This window comes from Neophocaena asiaeorientalis, unplaced genomic scaffold, assembly GCF_003031525.2.
Source record: "Neophocaena asiaeorientalis asiaeorientalis breed wild unplaced genomic scaffold, Neophocaena_asiaeorientalis_V1.1 scaffold217, whole genome shotgun sequence".
Classification (NCBI taxonomy): Eukaryota; Metazoa; Chordata; class Mammalia; order Artiodactyla; family Phocoenidae; genus Neophocaena; species Neophocaena asiaeorientalis.
The window spans coordinates 7590302-7617203 of NW_020172293.1; the positions used below are offsets into that span (position 1 = coordinate 7590302).

At 36.3% G+C, this 26902-nt stretch overlaps 1 protein-coding gene across 7 annotated transcripts in view; it reads left to right on the forward strand.

Annotated features, from left to right (window-relative positions):
* CCDC7 (coiled-coil domain containing 7) overlaps positions 1-26902 on the forward strand; it is a 289089-nt gene that overhangs the window by 228438 nt on the left and 33749 nt on the right. For 3 of the 7 annotated variants that reach the window (XM_024765603.1, XM_024765594.1, XM_024765612.1), the window contains exons 32-36: positions 1295-1378; positions 5253-5336; positions 7540-7623; positions 17282-17401; positions 22986-23078. In XM_024765603.1, coding sequence (XP_024621371.1) covers positions 1295-1378; positions 5253-5336; positions 7540-7623; positions 17282-17401; positions 22986-23078 — 465 coding nt within the window. Of the gene's footprint in view, positions 1-1294; positions 1379-5252; positions 5337-7539; positions 7624-13160; positions 13616-17281; positions 17402-19429; positions 20832-22985; positions 23079-26902 lie in introns of those variants that run through there. The other 4 variants (XM_024765633.1, XM_024765630.1, XM_024765618.1 and 1 more) reach the window with 3 other exon arrangements.

The window sequence follows — 26902 nt, forward strand, 5'->3', positions numbered from 1 at the left end:
CAGCCCTTTTTTCAAAGCAGTCTTCTACTAGACAATGTCAGGATCATGACAGGTTTCCAACTCCATTTACATGCTCTACTAGAACCAACTTCACTAAACTTTTTGGGGGGGGTTCTTGCTCTTTTATTTATTTATTTATTTTTAACACTTTATTGGAGTATAATTGCTTTACAATGGTGTGTTAGTTTCTGCTTTACAACAAAATGAATCAGTTATATATACACATATGTTCCCATATCTCTTCCCTCTTGCATCTCCCTCCCTCCCACCCTCCCTATCCCACCCCTCCAGGCAGTCACAAAGCACCGATCTGTTGTCCCGGTGCTATACGGCTGCTTCCCACTAGCTATCTACCTTACGTTTGGTAGTGCATTCACTAAACTTTTAACCCAGGGAAACAGGCATTCAAACAGAGCCCTGTTAAAAACACTAACATCAAAAGGCAACTGTGTGCATGCCCAAGGATGTACCCTTTAGGTCCCCAGTCCTAGTTATCGCTTTCTCAGTGTGAATACCTTTATAATAACTTTCATGTATTTTTCATGTCATCTAACATTGTTAATTATAGCAAAAATTTAGACCACATAAAAGCTCAAATGGAAATGGATCCAATCAGAGTCCTGCTTGTGGTACAAATTTCACCATTTCCTCCTTGCAAGACATAAAGTGTACATGCTCGAGGAATCTCAGAGACACTTTTTCTCAATTCAGTAAATATCACGTTACTCTTTAAATCAGTGATACCTACATGGTTTACAGTTACATAGCCTAAAAGGGAATTAAAATGTCCAGTAAGTCAGAGAATTTCTGGCTCATGGTAAGTTACTGTGACTAAGAAGACTATAGTTTACATCTTGTCTTGTTGGGAAAAAAAAAAATGTTAAGTTCTGCCTCGTTGGGTACATCCTTGCAGAATAAGTGTTCTTTTAATATAAATCTGGAAATTATATTGCCATCATAAATTCTCTGGGATGATTTCCACTTATGTAAGAGATAGCATTATATTGAAAAGCACTGATTAAGGAATTAAGTACTGGTTAAGGAATTATAGAAAAGTACTGGTTAAAGAACCTCTAAACTTCAATATAATGTGACTTATGTAATTGCTTTATCTGTTCTAATTTAAGGCTTCTGGTTCTCCAAACCAGACATTTCAACAAAACTCATCTTCTGTAATAAATGCTAATTAAGTTAGTGCTACACACACACAGACACACACACACATGCAGACACACACACGTTTGTATGTAAATGGTTACCATGCAAAGTGTTTTGAAATTTGTTGTTTCTACAGGGACTAATGTAAAAGGCTTGACAGATAAAACTAGAAGAGGTGTAATAAAGGGACAATTCAAGATACAATCAATGAATCCCCCTGGTAAGGACAAGAATTTTACAAATCTAAGATTTCATGTTTCCTTATCTTCTCTGGAGTTTAATTAAGAATCATGAATAACATCAGTATCTATGGTTTATTATTACATGGGCAAAAGTTTTCAAGAACTCCTTCCTTTAATTAGTTGAATTTTTATATTGAATATCAATGTAAAACTAGCTACATATTGTTAGTTTTAGAGCTCATTTGTTTAAGAGCTAATCCATAAAAACCAGTCCTTTAATAAACTTAGAATATGCTTGGTACAAATAAATATGCCCAATTACATTCTATTCACTTTCTATTTTCAGCTTAGATAGACAGTTCTGAATTTGCAAATGTAGAAAGGTTAGTTAAGGAATGTGATAGATGAATATAACAGGTGGTTATCAATTCCCTCTTTATTAGACCTGAAGTAACAGTGCTAGAAACATTTCTCTATGGTGTTTTCTGTGATGTTGAAAGAAGACACCTAAATAGAGAAAAAAGGGAAATAGACATTCAAACAGAGCCCTGTTAAAACCACAAACATCAAGAGGCAGCTAGCTGTGTGCATGCCCAAGGATATGTCCTCTGGGAGCAATGTGCGAGGCTTCACACCTCAGGGGAAAGATATGTTAGTAAGATAACTCTGAGAAATCACTGTACACAAACAAGCAAGAAAGCACACTAAACAACAAGCCTCAGAAAGGGAAACAGAAATCAGAGTCCAAAGATGCTATGATATATTATCTTAAATGTCCAGTTATTAGTAAAAAAAAAAAAATTAAGACATGAAAGGAAATAGTAAATTGTGACCCAAGCACAGGAAAAAGCAGGAAACAAAATATGCTTGCGAGAATCCTAGATGTTGGACTTAGCAGACAATGACTACCTAGTAGTTATTATAAATGTGCTCAAAGAATTAAAGGAAAACAGATACAATAAGGGTCTTCACTGGTGGTCCAGTGGTTAAGACTTCGCCTTCCAGTGCAGGGGGTGTGGGTTCGATCCCTGGTCGGGGAGCTAAGATCCCACATGCCTTGCAGCCAAAAAACCAAAACATAAAACAGAAGCAATATTGTAACAAATTCAGTAAAGACTTTAAAAATGGTCCACATCAAAAAAAAAAAAAACTTTTACAAAAAGAAGATACCATGAAAATATTTTGTCAAATACACATTATCAACTAAAAATAAAAATTAATGTAAAAGAACCCAAAGCAAATTCTGCAGTTGAAATGTACAGTAATGAAGTGAAAATATTGCCTAAGGGGTTCAAGAGATTGGATTAGTCTGAAGAAACAAACAGCAAACTAAAGGTATGGGAATACTAGGAGAATAGAGAGAGAAAGGAGCAGTAAAAATATTTGAAAAGATGGCTGAAAATTGTGAAAACTATTCAATGAAAATTATTAATCTACACATTCAACCTCAGTGAAATTTAAATAGAATAAGCACAAAAGAATCTACAACCAGACCCATCATAGTAAAAATGTTGAGAGACAAGGACAAAGATAAAATCTTGAAAGCAACAAGAGAAAACCAACTGATGGTGTAAAACAGAATCCCAGTAACCTTCATTTAGCAACAGAAGCTATGGAGGCCAGAGGCAGTGGAATGGAATATTGAAATGATGAAAGAAAAATCTGTCAACCAAGAAACTTATATCAGGCAAACTATCTTTCAAAAATGGTGAAATTCCCAAGTAAAAAATTCCAGAGAATCTACTGCTAGCAGACGCACTTTACAAGAAATGCTAAAGGAAGTTTTTCCCACTGAAAGTGAATGATCTCACACAGTAATTTGAATACACAAAAAAGAAACAAAAAATAAAACAAACAAAAAAACATGGCTTAGAATAATTCTAGTATTGCAAAAGACCATATAAATGCATATTTGTCTCTTTTCATCTCTTAACTGATTTAAAAGGCAATTGTATAACACAATAGGTATAAAATGTTGGGCCTCTTAACATATAGACATATATAATATATTTCACAAGAGCTGTGCAAAGAAGATGGTGTGAACAAGGATGAATTTAAGTAAGAAAATGACACTAGATGGTAACTTGAGTCCATAGGAACCAATGAAAAGAACCAAAGATTGTAAATAAGAATGCTAATATAACAGTGTAAATATATACCAAACTTGCTCTAATTTTTTGTCTCTCATCTTCTTTAAAAGTTATAAAGGTTCATAAAGCAATTATAAGAACAATTTTAACAATGTCTTTAATTTTATATGTGTAACATGTAATTCAGTAGCACAAAAATGGAGATAAGAGAATAAAACTATGTGTCAGTCATGTTTCTGCATTTACCTGGAATTTAATTAGTATGAATCTGAAGTTGATTCTAAAATTGACTATGGTGATTGTTACACATTCTATGAATATATTAATAACCATTTGATTACACATTTTAAATGGGCATATAGTATAGTATGTTAAATGTTTTTTTAAAAAATAGTTTAGTGAACTCCAAGCAGGATAGGATTTTTTTTAAATACTTAAAAGCAGTGGGAGGATGTTGTGAAGGAGGAAAATTGTGGCTCTTAATAGATTAGGTTTCTCCACCCCATATCATTTATTATGCTCCTAGTTTTTAATTCAGTCTGCCCTCAAGGGCTGTTCTTACTGCCTCCCTGCTCACCTAAGTCTCCTTTGCTTTCTCAGATCAAATGAATCAGTTCTTCTAATTATATCTGTTGGAGAAAGACCAGAGGGCTAAAGTTTGTCTGCTGATGTTCTCCAGTTGTGTGTTGCTATAGCAGACATTACTTTCACAAATGCTGTAACTTAATTACTAAAAACTTGTTCTGCCCAATCCAACGTGTCTTTGATTTTAGTAGTGACGCCCCATGTGGTCTTTACCTCTGTTTAAATTGCAGTGGTGATAAATTTGTGTTGCCTCAGTGATAGAGCATGTTTGAAATATTCATGGGCTCAGCCATTTCTCCAAAGGAAGACTTCCAATCTATAAATTCTGGATATGACAAGTTCCAACTTCATTTACATGCTGTGTTAGAGCCAATTTTTGCCCACACAAAACTTTACCCAACAGGTGACCCAGAGTCACCAATTCTAATTATTCCTTTTGCAAAATAAAATTTTTTTAAATAAATTTCAATTTTTTTTCTATCATTGGACCTATATCATCATTTCTGAATCCAACAACAAAGTGAAAATCACATAAAGACTCAAATGGAAGGAGTGAGTGCAATACCAATGCTGACATCCCTGCAAATTACCCATTTCTTCCTTCCCACGTAGAAGGTCTACATGCTAAGAGAACCTGAGAGGATACTTTATCCCAGTCTACAAATTATTTGTTGTTTTTCTCATCACTGATGTCTACTGACATATAGTTACGTGGCCTTTAAAAAAGGAATTAAAATATTCCTGGACAAGTCAAAGAATTTCTGCCTCACAGTAACATTCTGTGACTATGATGCCCATTGTCTGCAATTTGGTCTGGGAAAAAATGTCATGTCCGGCCTCACCAGATATATCCTTATGATATGAATGTGCTTTTAGTGTACACAAGACAGTTATGTTTATTAAGATAAACTCTATAGGATGACTTAAATTTGCAACAGACTTCGTATTTTATGGAAAAATTTCTTCTTAAGGAATTAATGTGGCATCAGTTTATGGATCAGTTTTATCACTACCTGACTATGTGGTCTTGGTCAAATCACTAACCATTTCTAAGCTACAATATAATGAGGCTTATATGGTTGCCAATGGCTCTTCCAATTCTAATGTGTACTGATTCTGAAAGTAAGACATTTCTTCTATAATAAAATAATGCTAATTAAAGGAGTATTACAAACAAACACAACTACATGTTAATATTTACCTTACAAAAGTGTTTTGAAACTGTTTATTTCTATAGAGGCTGATACAGAGCACTTCCCAGGTGCTGTTGGAAAAGGTATAATAAAGGGTGAAATCAAGACACAATCCAAGAGTTATCCTGGTAAGAACAATATTTCAAGTCTGTTCTGGCTTATTTATCTTATCTAGAGTTTATTTAAGTTTATTTAAGTTTGAATCTGATTACAGTACCTATAAGCTGTTATTACATGATGCAATGTCTTCATAAATTCCCTCCTATAATTAGTGGAACTCCAACAGTTATTATCAATGGATTTACATATTGTGAATTTTAGAACTCCTTCATTTAAAAAGTGATCCTCAAAATTTCAGTGGTATAGTGAGCTTGGAATATGCTTGATGGAAGCATTTTAAGTGCTACTCACTTTCTTTTTCAGGCTAGTTGCAAAAGCAGAAAGGCTAGCTTATGAATGGGATTAAAAGAGAGATTTCATTGCTTACTAATTCCCTCTATATAATTAAAATACCAGGCACATTTTCAGTATCTCAGGTGAAGTAGAGGTGTTTAGTTTTGTTACATAGTCTGTAGTTTACACTACTGCCACTTGTCTTGGTGTTACAGTGTTTGACACACTGCTTCTTGATCTTTGGTGTGATATTAAAGGAGGCAGAGAGCTTAACAGAAAAAGGAAAGAGACCGTCAACAGGAAAAACAAGTGTCATCCAAAGGTGACTGTTCGCATGCCCAAGTCTGTGCCCCCAGGGGAGCAACATTAGAAGATTCACACTGCAGAGAAGGAGACTTCTCTACAATAGAATATATTCCAGCCAAGTCACTAAATAAATAATCAGGCAAACAGCAACAGCAAGCCTCCAAAGGGGAGGGGAACTCAGTATCCAGATTTCTTACAAGATATTGTCTAGAATGCCCAGTATAAACCCCCCCAAAATATGAGACATGCAAAGAAACAGTAAAGTGTGAATCATATACTAGGAACTTCAGGAAGGGTAGGCTTAAAAAATAATTTAAGCAGTGGGAGGGTATTATGAGGAGGGAAATTGTGATTCTTACTAGATTGCAGATTTCTCTAGCACATACTCCCTTTTCCCTCGTCCTTAATTCTATCTGCTATCAAATGCTCTTCTTAATGCTTCCTTGCTTATATAAGCATCTTTACATGCTTCTTTCAACTGGGCCTGTCATTCTTAACCTATACCAGTTGGAGAAAAACCAGAGAGCCTCAATTATATCTACTCAATTGGATCTTTAACACTTACTTCTGGTCTCAGCCATTACGACAAAGTAAGATCCACCTTATGGTGTCAGGTTCAGGATAGGTTTCCAACCTCTGGTGCATGCTCTTCTGTAACTAGCTTTCATTCACAAAACACTGGACACATAATTTGACCCAAGTCAGCAATCCTACTTAACCCCTCTTTCAATATGAATTTTTCTTTAATAACTTTCATGTATTAAAACAAAATACATGAATGTTATTTCTCTCCTTTGACCTAGTTAGTACTTTCTAAATCCCGCCAAATGTCCAAATCACATAAAAACTCAGATGGGATGGGATGCAGTCCCAATGCTGGTACTGCCTCAGATTTACCCGTTTCCCCCTCCCCAGTTACAAGGTGTACATAGTAAGAGGACCTGATAGGCAGTTCTTCTTAGACTACAGAATATCTTGTTACTCTTCTACATCTTTGATGTCTACTTGATTTACGTAGCCTTAAAAATGGCATTAAACATTCTTGAGAGAGTCAAAGAATTTCTACCTGGTAGTAACTTTCCATAATGTGGGACCATGGTTTGTCTCTTGACCAGTGGGGAAAAAATGCCACGTTCCACACATAGGTATATCCTTACAGGCAGAGAGCTTAACAGAAAAACAAGGGAAAGAGACAGTCAACAGGAAAAACAAGTGTCATCCAAAGGTGACTGTTTTATATGAGTGTCCTCTTAGCATAATCTTGGCCGTTATATCATTTACTTGAACTCCCCAAGATGATTGAAGTTTGTATGGGACAGTGCATTGTGTATTAAAAGCACTGGTTAAGGAATTATGGGGCATCAGCTTGTACTTAGTTTTGCATTATCTTGGTGTGTGTTCTCAATCAAATCACAAAACATCTCTAAGCTTCAATATCATGAGGCTTATATGATTGCTAAGAGCACTTCAAATTCTAATGTTTTATGATTGTGCAATGCAGACATTATATTATGTCTCTTCAATAATACAAGTACTAATTAAGTTAGTACTACACACAGACACAAAGACACACATACATGTATGTTAATGGTTACCTTAGAATGTGTGTTGAAATTTGTTTTATATCCATAGAGACTGATACAGAACGCATGAGAGATACTGTTGGAAGAGAAAAAGCAATTGATGAACTCAAGACACATCATCAGAGTCACCCTGGTAAGAACAAGAATTTTCCAAGTCTAATAATTTATGGTTTATGTCTTCTCTGGGACTTAATTAACTATGAATCATTAATGATAACAGTAACTGTATGTTAGTATTAATGGACAGTTATCTTCATGAATTTCCTCTTATAATTAGTTAAACTCTAGTATTTACTGTCAATGGAAATCTAGCTGGATATTTTTCAGTTGTAATCTCATCCATTTGGAAAGTAATCCATATAATCCAATGCTCTAATGACCTTAGAATATGCTTGGTTTAAGTATTTATAACTGTGATTCTACTCACTTTCTTGCTGGCTTAGAAAGGAATATTGCTTTGAAATTGAAAAAGCAAAAAAACTAGTTGATGAGTGGTATAAGAGGAGGAACATAACAGTTATTTCACTGATTAGCAATTTCCTCTACATAATTAAGTTGGTATGTAAATTTATATCTCTACTAGAGTGGAGTTCTCTAGCTGAGTTTTATTATTCACAGATTACTGCTTTAGTCCTGGAGTAACAGGGTTCAATACATTTCTCTTTGTTGCAAGAAATACTGTCATTATGAACTTTTTACAGAATTGATGCTGAAAGCTAGCATTGGAAAATAACTGAATCCTCAGATATAAGCACCAAAATACATGTTTTCACTGAAATTTAAGGCAAGATTTCTGAAACTTTGCTTTTGAATGCTTTATTTTATTATATTCTCGCTTTTATTCCTGTAAAAAAATAGTGTTGTAAATGAATCAAATAAATATTACTTGCTCCAACAGCTTTTAACTGGGGAAAAGCTGGTGGTGTAAAAATGAAATTGTTGGAACCAAGCAGTTAAATTTGGTGTATTATGATAAGACATTTTTCCATGTCTTTAATTTTCAGAGTATTTTTGGTTAGGTTCTTTCAATTAATTTTTGCTTCAGTGTTGCTTACTAATAGGAATCCTTGTCAGTTTTGAATAACAGCCTTAGACACAGCAGTAAAGTGCTTTCATTTACATCCATTCAATTTAAAATGTCATGCCTTTTATCAACAAAGCTAAGTTAATTAATTTATACTTATTAATGGTGAGTTTATAATTAAATGCTCTAAAGAAAATTTTATATTAGCAATATAAATTCCTAAGAGAAAAGGTATTAAAAGGAGAGTACAGATCAAATATAGAAATAAGATAAAATGTGGTTAGATTGAAGGTCAAAAGTAAGATGGTACCTAAGAACACAGAACAAAGAAAAGGAAGAGAAAATGAAGAATTAGTTTATAGAAATTGGAGTGATAGAAAAGTAACCCCTCAAATGTGGGAAGACAAACTGCAGAAACAAAGACTAATACATGGAGTTTGGGAAGTAGTGTGCAAATAGTAATGGTGTCTATGTGATTTTTTTTTTTTTATTTTACTTTAGGTGAGAATTTATTTAAAAACAAAGATATGTCCACACAACATCAAACAGAGTTTTTTTACTGGCACGTTGCACCAAGTAAATTCTCAACAAACGTGATCAATTTTTTACCCTTTGACAATCAAAATAAGAGATATACCAATATAAAATAAATATCTAACTACTTAGAATACTTTTTGTAGTATGCTTTTAAAATTTTACTCTTTATGAAATATTTTAAACACCCAGAAAATATGTAACACTAACATAAAATACACAACATTCTAATGGTTCCCTATCTATGATGTTACAATCCCAATCTCTCCCTTCTCAGCTTTTATCATATGCAGTCATAAAGAATATATAATGATGCTCTATACAAATATATTCCAAAATATTTTATTGTGCCCTCTTTATTTCTTACTATTCTTCATTATGGAATTTCCCACCTTGTCTTCCTCCCCACTACCCACATTACTGCAGGTCAGTCAAATTTATAAAAAATGTGTGTGCACGCACACACACATACATACACACTCCTTTTTAGTAGAAATTCCCAAGTTAACTGCTTTTACTTCCTTTTTGGTCTCTAGAGTATATTTTTATGCCATCTCAGCAATACTTTTTAAAGTACATTTTTTAATCTAGCATTTTAGTTCTTGGAATTAGAGAGGTCATTTGGGATGGCTAGTGTCCTATACTACTGGATTCAAAATTACATTTAAATTGGAATACCAAGCTGTACCAAAATATTTTCATACAAACAATCTAGGCTTGATGCTTTCATGAAAATAAAATCAAGAATAAACATAAACATGACAGTATGGCCCCATTACCCTAACATGCCTTAAGGCTTTTATTTTTAGTAATTTGAATATCCTCCGCAGAGTGTACTCTTATTTGACAAATATGAATGGCTAGCTTAGAGTCATGGCTTCTGGAGTAAATTGTGTCAACAATATTTTATTTTCTCAGTAACAGCCTCTCAGGCTGTGGCTTCAGTTTAATCTCTAGCCACTGATAAAATAAGATGAGGTTTATAATGTTTGTTTAAATGGGAGTGTTCTACAATAGCACATATTACTTTTATAATAAGTAGGATATATGAAAAATAAATCTTATGAACATTGATTGAATGGGGTGAGGGGAAGCCAGTGTTTCATGCATAGAGCTCTGATCTCCAAAACTATTCTTATAAATGCATCCTTCTAAATATAGTGTACAGATCAAATAAAGAAGTGAATATTCTGCTTCAAAGTAAAACAGGGTTGGGATACAGGTCGAAATTAAGGAAGATGCTAAGAATGGAAACTGTCCATCAGAGAAAAGCCATGTGTGCCACCCTCCGTATCCGTTTAAAAAAAAAAAAATGTGAGGGCTTTGCTGCTAATTAATTTACCCATGAAGAGTAGGAAGAGCTCTTGTACATGTGCATTTGCAAATACTAAAAATGTTACTCCATCAAAATGCTATAAAAGAAGAATCTTCCTTTATGAAAGAATCTTTCTCAACCAGAAGGAAAAAAGCTCTCTAAATGACTTTGAAAGAATTGGACAAATCAGGGAACTAAAGACAATGAGTGAAATTCCCTCTAGAATATTTGGCAAGAGAGAAGGAATTTTACAGTGGTGACATCAACAAGGTAGAACAGGAGTTTTCTACCATCTTCCACCCAAAGAAAATCAACTTGACAATCACCCACAGACAAGAGAGCCTTTGTGGAAGTCCAGGAGTTAAAGCAGAAAAGTTTCAGCACACTGTTGGAATAAAAAACAAAAACCCAAGATTGGAGGCATTGAAGAGGGTAAGAAGAACAGTTTACCTGCATCACTCCTCCCCCAGGACAGCAAACCTTGGTGCTAAAAGAGCCCTTCTCCTCCCATGATTTATCCCATGGGGGAAAGTGAGAACATGAGTGACTGCCCAGCTTCTCTAGCTGTATAGGACACTGTCAAGAGACCCATTTCTCTCTTGTCCCATCCAGAGAACTGTGTCATGAGCTGCATGACTAGGAGTGGTGAGTGGCTGAGAAAACAGCAGCCAGGAATAGAATATATGAAAGGGATGTGGTTACTGCTAACCATGTCAAGGACTCCATTGAGAGTCCCACACATCAGCTGCTGAGAACACCTCACCTGTGAACCTGCTAAAACTGGCCCATACACATTTCCAACACTCCATGCACCTCACCCACAAACCCTCACCCTGTGATTGGCTCCCTGTGTGTGTTCCCAAAGGCAGCAAAAATGAGCTTTCACAGACAGCTAGTGAGCACCCACAGAAAGCAGGCCCAAATCTGAAGGCCTTGGAGAAACCACAAAATGGAACATACGGCACTGCCAGAGGGAAGGCCAAATGGAAGCTGGCAGCAACCAGTCTGGCATTACAGGATAGGAAGAAGGCATACAAGCTTACCAATTCTGCCACAAAAGATAGCAAGAAGTGTAGAGCAGATGTACTCATAGGAAAGGTCTAAGAAAGTCTCAGAATTCTCAGCAGGGCTGATAGAAAGGATTTATTTCTGAAAAGTCGTCAGTAAAGCAAGGAGGAGGTGACTGCTTCTTCAAATGCAATGACAGCAGTACAAACATCAAGGAACATGAAAAATCAAGGAAACATGATGATGCCATGAACGAGATACAATAATTTTCCAATAACCCCAGAGAAAAGGAGGTTTGCAATCTAACTGATAAAGAATTCAAAATAGCTGTTTTAGGGAAGCTTAGGGAGCTACAGGAAAACACAGAAAGACAGGTCAACAAAAGCAGGAAAACAATGCATAAATGAAATGAGAAGTTTAGCAGAGAGTAGAAATCATTAAAATCGAATCAAGTTCTGGGGCTGAAGAATACAGTGAATGAAATGAAAAATGCAATAGAGAATTTTTTTTTTTTTGCAGTACATGGGCCTCTCACTGTTGTGGCCTCTCCCGTTGCGGAGCACAGGCTCCGGACGCGCAGGCCCAGCGGCCATGGCTCACAGGCCCAGCCGCTCTGCGGCATGTGGGATTTTCCCGGACCGGGGCACGAACCCGTGTCCCCTGCATCGGCAGGCAGACTCTCAACCACTGTGCCACCAGGGAAGCCCTGCAATAGAGGATATTAACATCATAATGGATCAAGCAGAAGAGAGAATGTGTGAAGAAGAAGGCAGTACCTTTGGAATTATACAAAGAAGAGTAAAGAAAAAAATTTTTTAAACAATGAAGTAAAACTGTGAACTATAAGACAATAAGCTAAATAATGTATAAATGATTGGAGTCCCAGAAGGAGAAGATAAGGAGAAGGCAGCAGAACACTTATCTAAAGAAGTAATGGCTGAGAACTTCCCAAATCTAGGGAGAGATTTGAATGTCCAAGGTCATGAAGCTAATAAATCACCCCCAAATTTCAATTCACAACAATATCTGCCATGAAATATTATAATAAAACTGTCTAAAATCAAAACCAAAGATAGAATTTTTAAAGAGGAAAATATTTCTCTCACACAAGTGAATCCTTATCAAGCTATTAGAAGCTTTTTCTGCAAAAACACTGCAGGCCAGGAGAGAGTAGGATGATATATTCAAAGTGTTGAAAGAAAAAGAAAACTGCCTAAAAAGAATACTTTACCAGACAAGGCTGTCCTGTAGAAATGAAGGTGAGATAAGGCTCACAAACAAAGGAGAGCTGGGTGAATTCATCACCGTTAGAACTGCTTTATAAGAAATATTGAAAGGAGGTTTTCAAGCTGAGATGAAAGCACACTAATTGGTGATATGAAAATACATAGCACCCTAGTACAGTAAGTATATAGTCAAATTTCAAACACTCTGATGCTGTAACACGGTGGTGTGTTAACTCTGTCATAAAGGTGAAAGGACAAAAACATTAAAAATAACTACAGCTACGGTAGTGGATACACAATATAAACGAAAGGTACATTATGACATCAGAAACATAAAAGGTGAGGAGTGATGGCACCAAGATGGTAACATAGGTCATTCCTGATGTCACTCCTCCTCACAAGAAGAATTACTAAAAACTGTTCATGGACCAGACACCACTGAAAAAATCCTAGAACATAGGAGTGAGGCTGTAGCACACCCCCTAAACAACAGAGACCAAAACATACCACATTAGACGGATAAGAGGAGCGGCTACACACTGACCATGTTGCCCTTCCCCCAGGCTGGTGCAGCACCACACCAAGAAGTCTCCCCTCAGCCCTCAGTTCCTCCAGTTTGAAAGAAGAGCCTAGCGTGGATTTCCAGCTCTACCAGCATTGTGGGTCACTTCTTGAGAGCCCTCGATTCTTACCACAGGGATTTCGGGGTAATCTGCTGGGCCTGACTACTGGGAATCTGATTGTGACAGAGAAGGGGGAGGGGCTTGCAACAACCAGCACTGGGATCTTGGCAGACCAAGTTCTTACCCACAGTACCCAAGCAGTAGTCCTGACCAGCAGCTTTGCTCACCTGGAGAAACAAGAGGGTGGCACAGTCTCACCAGGTGACACACTGAGATGCAGGTCTGTATGGTTTGGTTCCTCAAATGAAGAGCTTGACAGCTCTGGAGCCCTGTCTACCCCCTCCAAGCAGGGGAGCTGAGTCCTAACTTGATATACTGCTGAGTAGCTCCTTGCCCCACCTTACCAGGCAGATGAGTCAGAACACCTGGAAACTATGGAGCACTTCCTGAGTGAAGAGTATGGCAGGCAAAGCTGATTGTCCATAGAGCAAGTCCAGTGGCACCATTTAACCAGGGAACTTGGGGAGCAGGTCAGCTTGAGTCAAGACTTCAAAGAGCCTTGGAGGGATTGAAGTCAGTTTCCCTGCTTGGCACAGGCAGGGAGCTAATTAATAGCCCCCACCAACTGTTAGACAAAGCTCCTGGCCCCTCTTGACCAGAAAGCCTGATCAGGAAGACCAGGGGGCCTGCTTGCAGGTGGCCCTCCCATTCTGTCCAGGCAGGGGAGCTCAATTTTGCCTCACTCCTGAGTGTAGCTCCTGGCCCTTCCTGGCCAGAAAGCCTGGCCAGAACACTTGGAGGATTTGTATCCAAGCAACACTTGAGCAGAGAGTACAGCAGGCAAAGCTGATCTTCAGCAGAGCAAAGCCAGTGGCACCATTCAGCCATGAAATCTGGGGCTCGTATTGCTTGAGTCAAGACCATAAAAAAAGAGCCTTGCCAAATGATGCGGCTGACAAGGGCTTAATTTCCAAAGTATACAAACAGCTCATATATCTCAATATCAAAAAAACAAGCAACCCCATCAGAAAATGGGCAGAAGACCTAGATAGACATTTCTCCAAAGAAAACATAAAGATGGCCAACAGGCATATGAAAAGATGCTCAACATCACTAATTATTAGAGTAATGCAAATCAAAACTACCATGAGGTATCACTTCACACCATTCAGAATGGCCATCATTAAAAAGTCCATAAATGACAAATGCTGAAGAGGATGTGGAGAAAAGGGGATCCTCCTACACCATTGGTGGGAATGTAAATTGGTGCCACCACTATGAAAAACAGTATGGAGTTTCCTCAAGAAAACTAAAAATAGAGTTAGCATATGATCCAGCAATCCCACTCCTGGGCATATATTTGGACAAAACTGTAATTCAAAAAGATACATGCACCCCTACGTTCATAGCAGCACTATTCACAATAGCCAGGACATGGAAACAAACTAAATGTACATCAACAGATGAATGGATAAAGAAGATGTGGTACATATATAAAATGCAATACTACTCAGCCATAAAAAAGAATGAAATAACGCCATTTGCAGCAACATGGATGGACTTAGAGATTATCATGCTAAGTGAAGTAACTCAGAAAGAGAAAGACAAATACTATGTGATACCACTTATATGTGGAATCTAAAATATGACACAAATGAACCTATCTATGAAACAGAAACAGACTCACAGACATAGAGAACAGACTTGTGGTTGCCTAGGGGGAGGGGATTGGGGAGGGATGGATTGGGAATTTGGGATTAGCAGATGCAAACTATTATATATAGAATGGATAAACAACAAGGTCCTACTGTAAATCACAGGGAAACTGTATTCAATATCCTGTGATAAACCATAATGGAAAGGAATATAAAAAATATATACATATATATAACTGAATCACTTTGCTGTACAGCAGAAATTAACACAACATTGTAAATCAACTTCAATAAGAAAAAAATATCATGTCTTCTACAGAGAATATCTTACAAATGGGGAAAAGATAGTCTCTTTAATAAATGGTTTTGGAAAATTGGATATCCATATGCAAGAATGAAATTGGACCTGTATCTTATATTGTTTACAATGTTTCACTCAAAATGGATTAAATATTTAAATGTGAGCTCTAAAACCTCAATACTCCTACAGTAAAACATAGTGAAAAAGCTCCTTGACATTGGTCTTGGCAATGACATTTCAGACATTGCACTAAAAAGCACAAGCAACAAAACCAAAAGTCAACAGCTTGGACAACACAGCAAAAGGAACCATTGAAAATCACAAGGCAACCTAAGGAATGGGAGAAAAGATTTGCAAACCATCTATCTGATAAGGGGTTAATATCCAAAACATATAAGGACTCATACATCTCAATATTAGAACAAACAAACAATGCGACTATAAATGGGAAGAGGCCTGAATAGACATTTTCCCAAAGAAGATATATGAATGGCTAATGGACACATGAAAAGGTGCTCAACATCACTAATCAAGAAAATGCAAATCAAAGCCACAGTGAGATATCATCTTAAAATTACTATTATCAAAAAGATAAAAGTTGGTGAGGATGTGAGGAAGAGGGAACCTTTGTGCAGTGTTGCTGAGATTTTAAGTTGATACAGCCACTATGGAAAACAGTATAGATGTTCCTCCAAAAAATAAAAATAGAACTATCATATGATCCAGCAATTTCACTTCTGAGTACATATCTGAAGAAGTCAAGTCACTATTTAAGAAGAGCTATCTGCACTCCCATATTCCCTGCAGCATTATTCACAATAGCCAAGTCTTAGAAACAACCTAAGTGTCTGAAGACAGATGAAGAGATAAAAACAGATAATCGAATGTCATTCAGCTATATAAAAAAAGGAAATCCTGCCATTTGGGACAGTGTGGAACTTGAGGTCATTATATAAGTGAAATAAGTGAGACAGAAAGCATTTGTATGCTATCATTCATATGTGGAATCTAAAAAAGCTGAACTCAGAAACAGTAGAATAGTGGTTACCAGGGGCTGTGGGGTGGAGGATATGAGGAGATGTTGGTTAAAGGGTACAAACTTCTAGGGAGAAGAAGAATAAGTCCTGGGATCTAATATACAGTGTGATGACAATAGTTAAAAGTTGCTAGGAGAGTACATCTTCAGTGTTCTTACTACAAAATTTAAAAAGGTAATTATGTGTGGTGATGGAGGTTTCAGCTAATTCTATTGTGGTAATCCTTTCATGTATCAAATAATCACATTGTACACCTTAAACTTATGCAATGTTTTATGTTAATTATGTCTCAGTAAATCTGAGGAAAAATGAAAATGTAGTATAGACATAAAATATTATTCAGTCTTAAAAGATAAAGATGTCCTTCCATACACAACAACAAGGGTGAACCTGAAAGGTATTAATGCTAAATGAAATAAACCAGTCACAGAAGGACAAATAATGCATAATTTCACTTATATGAGATGTAAAATAGTCAAACTCACAGAAACAGAGAATAAAATGGTAGTTTCCAGGGGCTGGGGGTAGGGGGAAATGGGTAGTAGTTAAATGGGTGTAAAGTCACATTTATACTACATGAGTGAGTTCTAGAGACCTTCTGAACAACATTATGTCTATAGTTAACAATACAGTCTTGTGCATGTAAAAATTGTTAGAGGGAGTGCTTCATGCTAAGTGTTCTTACCACATACACATAAAAAAGCAAGGAGACAAGAGTAGTCTTTTAGAGGCGATGGATATTTTTATTACCTTGATTATTGTGATGGCATCACAGGTGTATGCATATTTTCAAATTCATCAAAATGTATAAATATGCACAATTTTTGTATACTAAGTATACCTCAGTGAAGTTGGGGGGAAAAAGACGCTACCCAAGGAACACAGAATAAAGAGAAGGAAGAAAAAAGGATGAAATAGTTTATAGAAACTGGAGTAACAGTAATAGATGAGTGGCCAAACTGTGGGAAGGAAACATTACAAATGCGTAAAGACTAATACATGTAGTTTGAGGAGTAGTGTGTAAATATTCTGACTTCATATAATTTTTGTTTTTAAACTTTATTTTAGGTATGAGTTTATTTAAAAACAAAAATGCATTCTCATATCAAGAAGATTTCTACACCAGGCACATTGCACCAAGTAAATATAAAACAAAAGTGATTAATTTATCACCCTTTGATGATGAAGGTAAAAAATTATATATAAAGATATAAAATACTATATAATTACTTAGAATGGTTCTTGTGGTATGGTTTTTCATTTTACTCTTTTTTGCATCTTTTTATTCAGAAACATCTTAGATAAATCCTTGCAAGCCTGAAAATGAAACAACTTTAATTTATCCTTTTTACTAGCAGAATTATTTATTTGATCATTCTTCTATTAAAGGTCATTGACTTTTTAAGTTTTTTCACTACTAAATGTGTCCATGAATATATATTCTTACATTTGATGTTTTTATCTCTTTGGGGTAGTGTCGCAGGATTGGTAGTGTTAAAGCGTATATTAATTTTTAATATTAAAAGATACTGTGAGACTGTTTTCCTAAAAGGGTGTTAACATTTTTACCAGCAATTTGGGAAAAATATACTTTTCTCTACATAACCGTCAGCCATACAGATTGATGGGGTTTTTTTTCATTTATGCCCATCTTAGAGTTATTAAATCATATCTCAATCTTTTAAAAAATTTTTCCACATTTGTTAGTGTTATTTTACTAAATAATTACCCAAAAACTATTTAGCTTAAAGCATAACTATTCATACAGTTCATGATTTGGGAGTTAGCAATGTAGACTACTGTGAGTTGGGCTAACTTACACATCTTTTGTCAGCTTGTGGTCAGTGGCTTCACTCACTTGTCTAGCAGTTGGCTCACTGTTATTTGGGACAATACAGGTATATAGTTGGGGTTCATCAGGAGATAGAGACCACACTAACTGTTTGAAAAGAGAGCAAGAATAAAAAACTAGTTAACTAAGTATAAAATTGTTAGCCAAGTAACTGAAAGTGTAAAAAGAATTCTAAGGTAACATGGAGAAAGCAGTTTCAGAAGTTTCCACCATTAGGACTAAAGGAGACCTCTGAGTGTAGAGGATGTTACTTGGCTGATTTTTCAGGAAGAGTCTCAGATGTACTTCTGAAGAGGAGGCACTGCTAGTGTCTCGGGTGGTGAGAATTTAATAAAACTTGTTCTGCATATGTTGGAAAGAATGCAAACCATTTGTGTCATGGAAAGAACTTCTGCTCCTGGGAAAAAGAAACATTGCTGGCCTGATGTTCACCAGAACTGAAAAGGGACATGAACTCTCAGGAAGCCCACTGGTAACCAAGTGGGAGAAACAAATCCCTTGTTTCTTTTCCAAACTTGCAATCTACATCTAGCTTGCCCTATTTGCACAGCCTAACTTGGAGCTACCTGGCAAAGCAAAAATGTAGTTCTTAGAATCCCGGATCCAGTACCACAAAGCAGAATGTAGAAGAGTGGTTTGGGAGATAAGAGAAAATAAGCTTTTCAGGTGTCACAAGAGGTGACCTGGCTACATGTCTCTCATCTTCCAGCTGGTTGGCTTAGGGGTCTTTACATTGTAACCTCAGGTTCTTAGCACAGCATGTGGGGCAAACCTTAATGAACAAGCAATTTTGACATCTCTGCTTGCATTTGTTTGCTTTTCTTGCATTCACTAAAGTCATATACTAAGATCAGTTGTGTGGGAGGACATGAATACAGGTAGTCAAGGACATGATGAGGCTGTTATCGAATCCAGTGCACCAGTGCTCCCTCTGTTTGCAAATATCCATGATCCCTACCCCCTGCATGCAAAACACATGTGCTCTTCCAAGAGCTACACAGATTCTCATTAAAATTTGGCATCAGTGCCAAAGACCACAGTCTTGTGATCTGTAATCATTTTCAGAGACCGTTCCTATGATGTGACTTACCACAAGACACACAAACACACACACAAAATATAGTAGCACAGACAAGAATAGATTCCACGGTAGGCACTCCCCTACAAAAAGGTGGGAAAAAAAAGCAGAGGCATATAGCAGTCAATGATCCATAAATTTAGGTCATCTTTTCCATCATTTGATTATATGTTAATTATAATTTTCTCAGTAAAACTATGCATTCAAAAACCAGGATGTTGGGAGATCCCAGGAGGGAATGCAGACTAGGACATATAGAACTGACTTCACTGCAAATTTATGACAGGTGACATCATCATCATGATGGCATAAGATACCCCTCCTAAACTCTCCTCAACAACAAAAATTTGACATCCATCCATGAACAAAAGTGGCTTTGTGAGAGTTTGGGATCCAGCATCATACGCCAAAGGATCCAGAGTTTCATCCACCTGTGCATCAAATAATAGGAAGATAGACCTCCATCCTGACTGTGGGCTCTTCAGTAGCTTATGAACTGGTTCCAGCCCCTCTTGGCCATGGTCCAGAAGCATCTGGATAACCTCGACTTGGGCAGTCACCACAGACAAGAGAGCATTTATGGAAGTCTGGGTTTCTAGAGGAGAAGTTCCAGCACTCCAGTGGAGTGAAAAATAAGAATTTGGACACATTAGAGTGGATAAGAGGAACAGTTTGACTTTGCCCACCTTCCCCAAGGTGACACAGCTAGGGCCAAGCAAGGCCATCCTCTGAGGGGGGTGAGAGGTGGGGTGGGAGGAAGAGCAGGTGAATGAACACCAGGCTTCCTCAGCTGTCCAGGACACTGCCAAAGAGACTCATTTCTCTCCTGCAGCATCCAGAGTACTAAGTTTGGGGTGAGAAGAGTTCAGGAGAGAGGCACATAACATTTTGGGGGAGCATTAAAGGGATTCGGTTCCTGCTGACTATGCTGTGAACTCCATCAGAAAGCCCACCCATGAACTTCTGGGAAAGCCTCACCTGCGGATCCCCCCGGCTAGCCTGTGGCACCCCAAGCGACAGGCATGCCTCACCCACTTTCCCTCACACTGCAGCCAGCTCCCTGTGGATGCTCCTGAGGGTGGCGGCAGAGCAAGCTTTGTTGGACATCTAGGGAGCATTTGGAGAAAGCAGGCCGGAGTCTGTGGACCAGAGAGAAACCAGAAACTTGAGCTGTAGCACCACTTTAGGGAAACAAAAGGGTGGCAGTCAGCATTGGGGCTGATGCGTTGCAGAATCCAAAGAGATACAAGCTTAAGAATTCTTCCACAAGAGGGAGCAAGAAGTGTGAGTAGTTGTATCCACTCAAGGTCTGAGAAAGCCTCAGAGTCTGTAACAGTGCTGATGGAAGGTATTTCTTCCCTGAAGGCAGTAGTAACGACTGAAGGAAGTGACTGCTACTTCAACTGTGAAGACAGCACACAAAACCCCAAGCAACACGAAAAATCAAGGCAACATGATACTACCAAAGGATCACAATAATCTTCCAGAAACCAACCCCAAAGACATGGAGGTCTGCAATTTACCCAATAAAGAATTCAAAATAGCTGTTTTATTTTGTATGTGTTAATAATTATATATGATATTATTAATCTATAAAATATGCAATATTCATATATATGTATACATATACACACACAATGGAATACTGTTCATTCCAGTGAATGTATATCTTTATTTAGATTTCTTTAATTTCCCTGAGCAATGTCTTGTAACTTGTGGTAAAAGCTGTGCCCCTCTGTTAAATTTATTACTATTTTATTATTTCTGATGCTTTTGCAAATAAAATTGTTTCCCTAATATCGTTTTTGGATTATTCAATGCTCTTATATAGAAATAAAATTGAGTTTTATTTTATATGTCCAGCAATACATTTTTATGCAGTAGTCTTTTTTAGTCAGTTAATTGAAGAAAAGAGAAAAATGTATAGTGTCATTTATATTTACCTATGTAATTACCTTTAAGGTGCTTTTTTATTTCTTCATGTGGGTTTGAGTTACCATCTGGGTGTCATTTTGTTTCAGCCTGAGGTTTTCCCTTTAGCATTTCTTTTAAGACATGGCTGGTAGTATAAGATCAATATCCCTTAATTTTTTTTTTTAATTTAGGAATATCTTTGTTTCATCTTTATTTTTGAATGATAGTTTCTCTGGGTATAAAATTCTTGGTTGTGAATTTTTGCTTTCAGCACTTTGAAAACAGAATCCCCCTGCCTTCTCTCCTCTAGTCCTCATACTCCCCCAGCCCTAGGCAACCACTAATCTAATTTCTGTCTCTATAAAATTTGCCTATACTGGACATTTCATAGAAATGGAATCTTATGAGTTCTTTTGTGATTTGCTTCTTTTACTTAGCTCTGATCTCCAAACTAGTCTTCTAAATATACATCTTTATTATTTTAATTAAATTAATGATCTCAAAAACTTAATGTTCATTATTTTAATTTATTTAATTTTATTTTTATTGGCAACTAACTTAATGTGTGAGTATTAAAAATAAAAAGTTATAAGTGTGACCCATCTTACAGCTAACTTATTTTCTAAATATTTCTGGAAGAACCTTATGAGTACTTTTCACCCCATGTGACTGAACGTCCAAAAGTACTTAATAGAGCATCTAGGGCTGGGTCAAGTGTTTATAAAACCTTCCACTTTCCTTCATTGAATAAAGAACATTCAGGTAATTTGTAATATTTTTAGTGTACAATGTGATGTTTTCAATGAATAAAGATTTAATTATATGGAAGTTACCAGATTGTACTAGCCTTAGTCATATAACCAGTTTAGCAAAACATAAGTGAAAGTAAATTCTGAATTAAGCTCATCTAACATACATGCATGCTTAATGGATGAGTGGTGTCTCTGGCATGGGTCTTCCTTCCCCACCACCACTAAATTGGAACTCGAGTTTTTTCTCAACATTCCTTTCTTACACGCTATTATAGATCCTGCAGATGACTGAGATAAACCCATCTTATAATCCTCTTCCTTATATTTATATATACCTCTTTTGTCCAATCCCAGGCAAGGTCAATAGAAAGAGTCAACATGAGGATAAGTATGAAGGAAAATACACATATGTTCATTTTCTTCCTTTCCTTTCATTATCATCTCCCAACCATCTAATCCACTAATATTTAAGAACTAATTTACAGACCCTATTTCTTATCCATTGCTCCAGTGGTGTTATATAATCATGCTTTATTTCTCTACAAGATACATGTTGTGGAAATTAAACACATTAATGTAATTTTATCTACGAACTTTGAGAAACTACCATCTAAATATTGCACATTCTGCATTTTAATGTATTTTTCTCTAAGTGAGCATACTGAAACTGTTTTCATTATTACATACTTGTATTTTTAACAGTGCTCAAAATATGTATCTTTAAAATAGCATTTCTGTAGCATTTCTCGCTCCATTCTAGCACTAGATTTTTCACTGTAGGAATACAAACTTCTTTTTTTGTTAAATAAAGGTATGCTTTATTTAAGATAAAGATATGTAGAGATAAAAACTTTACTTGAGAATTTATTGATTTGATTGCTTAAGTATTTTTTATTGACATACTATTTAAAAAGCTCTAACATTTTTATATAGTTTTTTTAGTTATTTCGTTTTCTTGATTTGCACACTTATTGTTTATGTTTATAAACATCAAATACCCGGCAAGGAAAAATCAAAGAGAAAATATTTGTGTTAGTAAAGCTGCTTTATCTAAATCATTAAAAAATAAATACAGAAGCTGTACTTTAGAAGTGGATTAATGAGATTTATTTTAACTTTTTAAAAGTTTAAATGAGGTTATTTCTAGAATAATTTAGTGACACTATTATTTTTTAGGGCATCAAAAAAATTTGACCTTAAACAAAAAGAAAGGCGAACTTGATACTCTGCCTGCTGAGATCGCTACAGCTAGAAAACCTATCTATAAAGGTAAAATAATCCATGCTATACAAAGATATATGAAATAAAACCTTATACTATGTTTCCAATGACTCCATTTACCAATCACCTCAAACCTACGGGCCCTCTCCTCCCGACAGCCTATTAGGAGCAAAGCCAAGTATATTTTTCCAAACATTTTTTCATATACACACAGAGAGAACATATATGTTCTGTACAATAAGAGGATCATATGCATTGATTGTCCTCACCTCTGATCCAAGTAAATTTTTTCTTAACATCTTTATTGGAGTATAATTGCTTTACAATGTTGTGTTTCTGCTGTATAACAAAGTGAATCAGCTATATGCATACCTATATCCCCATATCCCCTCTCTCTTCTGTCTCCCTCCCACCCTCCCATCCCACCCTTTGTGGTGGTCACAAAGCACCGGGCTGATCTTGCTGTGTGATGCAGCTGCTTCCCACTAGCTATCTGTTTTACATTTGGTAGTGTATATATGTCAGTGCTACTCTCTCACTTTGGTCCAGCTTACCCTTCCACCTCCCCATGTCCTCAAGTCCTTTCTCTACGTCTGCATCTTTATTCCTGTCCTGCCCCTAAGTTCATCAGAACTTTTTTTTTTTTTTTTTACTCCATAGTGGCTGTATCAATTTACATTCCCACCAACAGTGCAAGAGGGTTCCCTTTTCTCCACACCCTCTTCAGCATTTATTGTTTGTAGATTTTTTGATGATAGCCATTCTGATCAGTGTGAGGTTACCTCATTGTAGTTTTGATTTGCATTTCTCTAATGACTAGTGATGTTGAGCATCCTTTCATGTGTTTGTTGGCCATCTGTATATCTTTTTTGGGGAAATGTCTATTTAAGTCTTCTGCCCATTTTTACATTGGGTTGTTTGGTTTTTTGATATTGACCTGCATGTGCTGCTTGTAAATTTTGGAGATTAATCCTTTGTCAGTTGCTTCATTTGCAAATATTTTCTCCCATTCTGAGGGTTGTCTTTTGGTCTTGTTTATGGTTTCCTTTGCCGTGCAAAAGCTTTTAAGTTTCATTAGGTCCCATTTGTTTCTTTTCGTTTTTATTTCCATTTCTCTAGGAGGTGGGTCATCTTGCTGTGATGTATGTCATAGAGTGTTCTGTCTATGTTTTCCTCTAAGAGTTTTATCGTGTCTGGCGTTACATTTAGGTCTTTAATCCATTTTGAGTTTATTTTTTTGTATGGTATTAGGAAGTGTTCTAATTTCATTCCTTTACATGTAGCTGTCCAGTTTTCCCAGCACCACTAATTGAAGAGGCTGTCTTTTCTCATTGTATACTCTTGCTTCCTTTATCAACGATAAGGTGACCATATGTGCATGGGTTTATCTGTGGGCTTTGTATCCTGTTCCATTGATCTATATTACTGTTTTTGTGCCAGTACCATACTGTCTTGATTACTGTAGCGTTGTAGTATAGTCTGAAGTCAGGGAGCCTGATTTCCTCCAGCTCCGTTTTTCTTTCTCAAGTTTGCTTTGGCTCTTTGGGGTCTGTTGTGTTTCCATACAAATTGTGAAATTTTTTGACCCCAGTAACTTGATATAGACTTCTTTTATTTCTCACACCTTTAAGTTGCTGCATATTTTATCATATGAATATGCTATAACTTATTTAACCATTCCTCTATTGAAAGACATTTCCATTTCTTTTATTGAAGTATAGTTGATTTGCAATATTGTGTTAGTTTCAGGTGTGCAGCATAGTCATTCAGTATTTTTGCAGATTATATTGCACTATAGGTTAATACAAGATAATAAAAATTATCTATGCTATATAGTCTGTCCTGCTGCTTATCTATTTTATATAAAGTAGTTAGTATCTGTTCATCCCATACCCCTAATTTGTCCCTCCCCTACTTCTCTCTCCCCTTTGATAACCACAAGTTTGTTTTCTGTATCTGTGAGTCTGTTTTGTAAATGTATATTCATTTGTATTATTTTCAGATGCCATATATAAGTGATATATGTCATTTTTACCCTGATTTATTTCACTAAGCATAATATTCTCTAAGTCCCTCCATGTTGCTGCAAATGGTAGTATTCTTTTCTTTTTTCACACACACTGTATTTTATTTTTACAAGAGATAAATAAACTGACACCAAGCATTGTAAATGGATGACCACAACAAAAGCAACAATGATTGCAATTACTAAACACGAAACACACTCATACTATGTCATAATATTGACATTCAGTCCAGTAATCCTCCACTGTAACAGCTCCTTTACTTTGCTGTGAAAATTGATTCATATATTTTTGCCTCTGAGTGCTTCTGGGATTTTCTTTTTTTTTTTATTCAAACAGAAAGTCACAAAAATTATAATCATCCTTATCAGTTCACTCAGTCCCATGTAATTTTTTTTCATCTTGATCTTTTGTTAGAACTTTCATGAATTCATCAGTTTTCCATTAGAGTTCTGAAAATGCTTATTCATTCAGTTCAGCAGTATAGTCAGTTACCAGAAACCTGTACTTGTCAGTCTTTTCCATGAATTCCTTGAAGATGAAACCCTTTTATAGGAACATTTTTGTAAAAGCATCAGAGTACACCCAGAACTGTATGTAAATAGCAAAAGACTTAAAAATGACCACGGTTAAAGATTTGATGAAAGTTCATAATAATGCAATTGACAAGGAAATTTAGTTATTTCTGAGGTATACATTTTAAAATAATAACTAGAATTATGGCTTATAACATTATAACAGAACATACAAGATTTTTAGAAATTTCATGTAACATCTGAAACATTTATATTAACATATTTCCATACCAATAACCCAAAGAAAGTTTAGTGTTATTTGGGTTTTTTGTTTGTTTATACTGCAGGTTCTTATTAGTCATCAGTTTTATACACATCAGTGTATACATGTCAATCCCAATCTCCCAATTCAGCGCACCACCATCCCCACCCCACCACGGTTTTCCCCCCTTGGTGTCCATACAATTGTTCTCTACATCTGTGTCTCAACTTCTGCCCTGCAAACTGGTTCATCTGTACCATTTTTCTAGATTCCACATATATGCGTTAATATACGATATTTGTTTTTCTCTTTCTGACTTACTTCACTCTGTATGACAGTCTCTAGATCCATCCACATCTCAACAAATGACTCAATTTCGTTCCTTTTTATGGCTGAGTAATATTCCATTGTATATATGTACCACAACTTCCTTATCCATTTGTCTGTCGATGGGCATTTAGGTTGCTTCCATGACCTGGCTATTGTAGATAGTCCTTCAATGAACATTGGGGTGCATGTGTCTTTTTGAATTATGGTTTTCTCTGGGTGTATGCCCAGTAGTGGGATTGCTGGATCATATGGTAATTCTATTTTTAGTTTTTTAAGGTCTCCATACTGTTTCCATAGAGGCTGTATCAATTTACATTCCCACCAACAGTGCAAGAGGGTTCCCTTTTCTCCACACCCTCTCCAGCATTTGTTGTTTGTAGATTTTCTGATGATGCCCATTCTAACTGGTATGAGGTGATACCTCATTGTAGTTTTGATTTGCATTTCTCTAAAATAATTAGTGATGTTGAGCAGCTTTTCATGTGCTTCTTGGCCATCTGTATGTCTTCTCCGGAGAAATGTCTATTTCGGTCTTCTGCCCTTTTTTGGATTGGGTTGTTTGTTTCTTTAATATTGAGCTGCATGAGCTGTTTATATATTTTTCCTTTGTCCTTTGTCTGTTGACTCATTTGCGAATATTTTCTCCCATTCTGAGGGTTGTCTTTTCATCTTGTTTGTGGTTTCCTTTGCTATGCAAAAGCTTTGAAGTTTCATTAGGTCCCATTTGTTTATTTTTGTTTT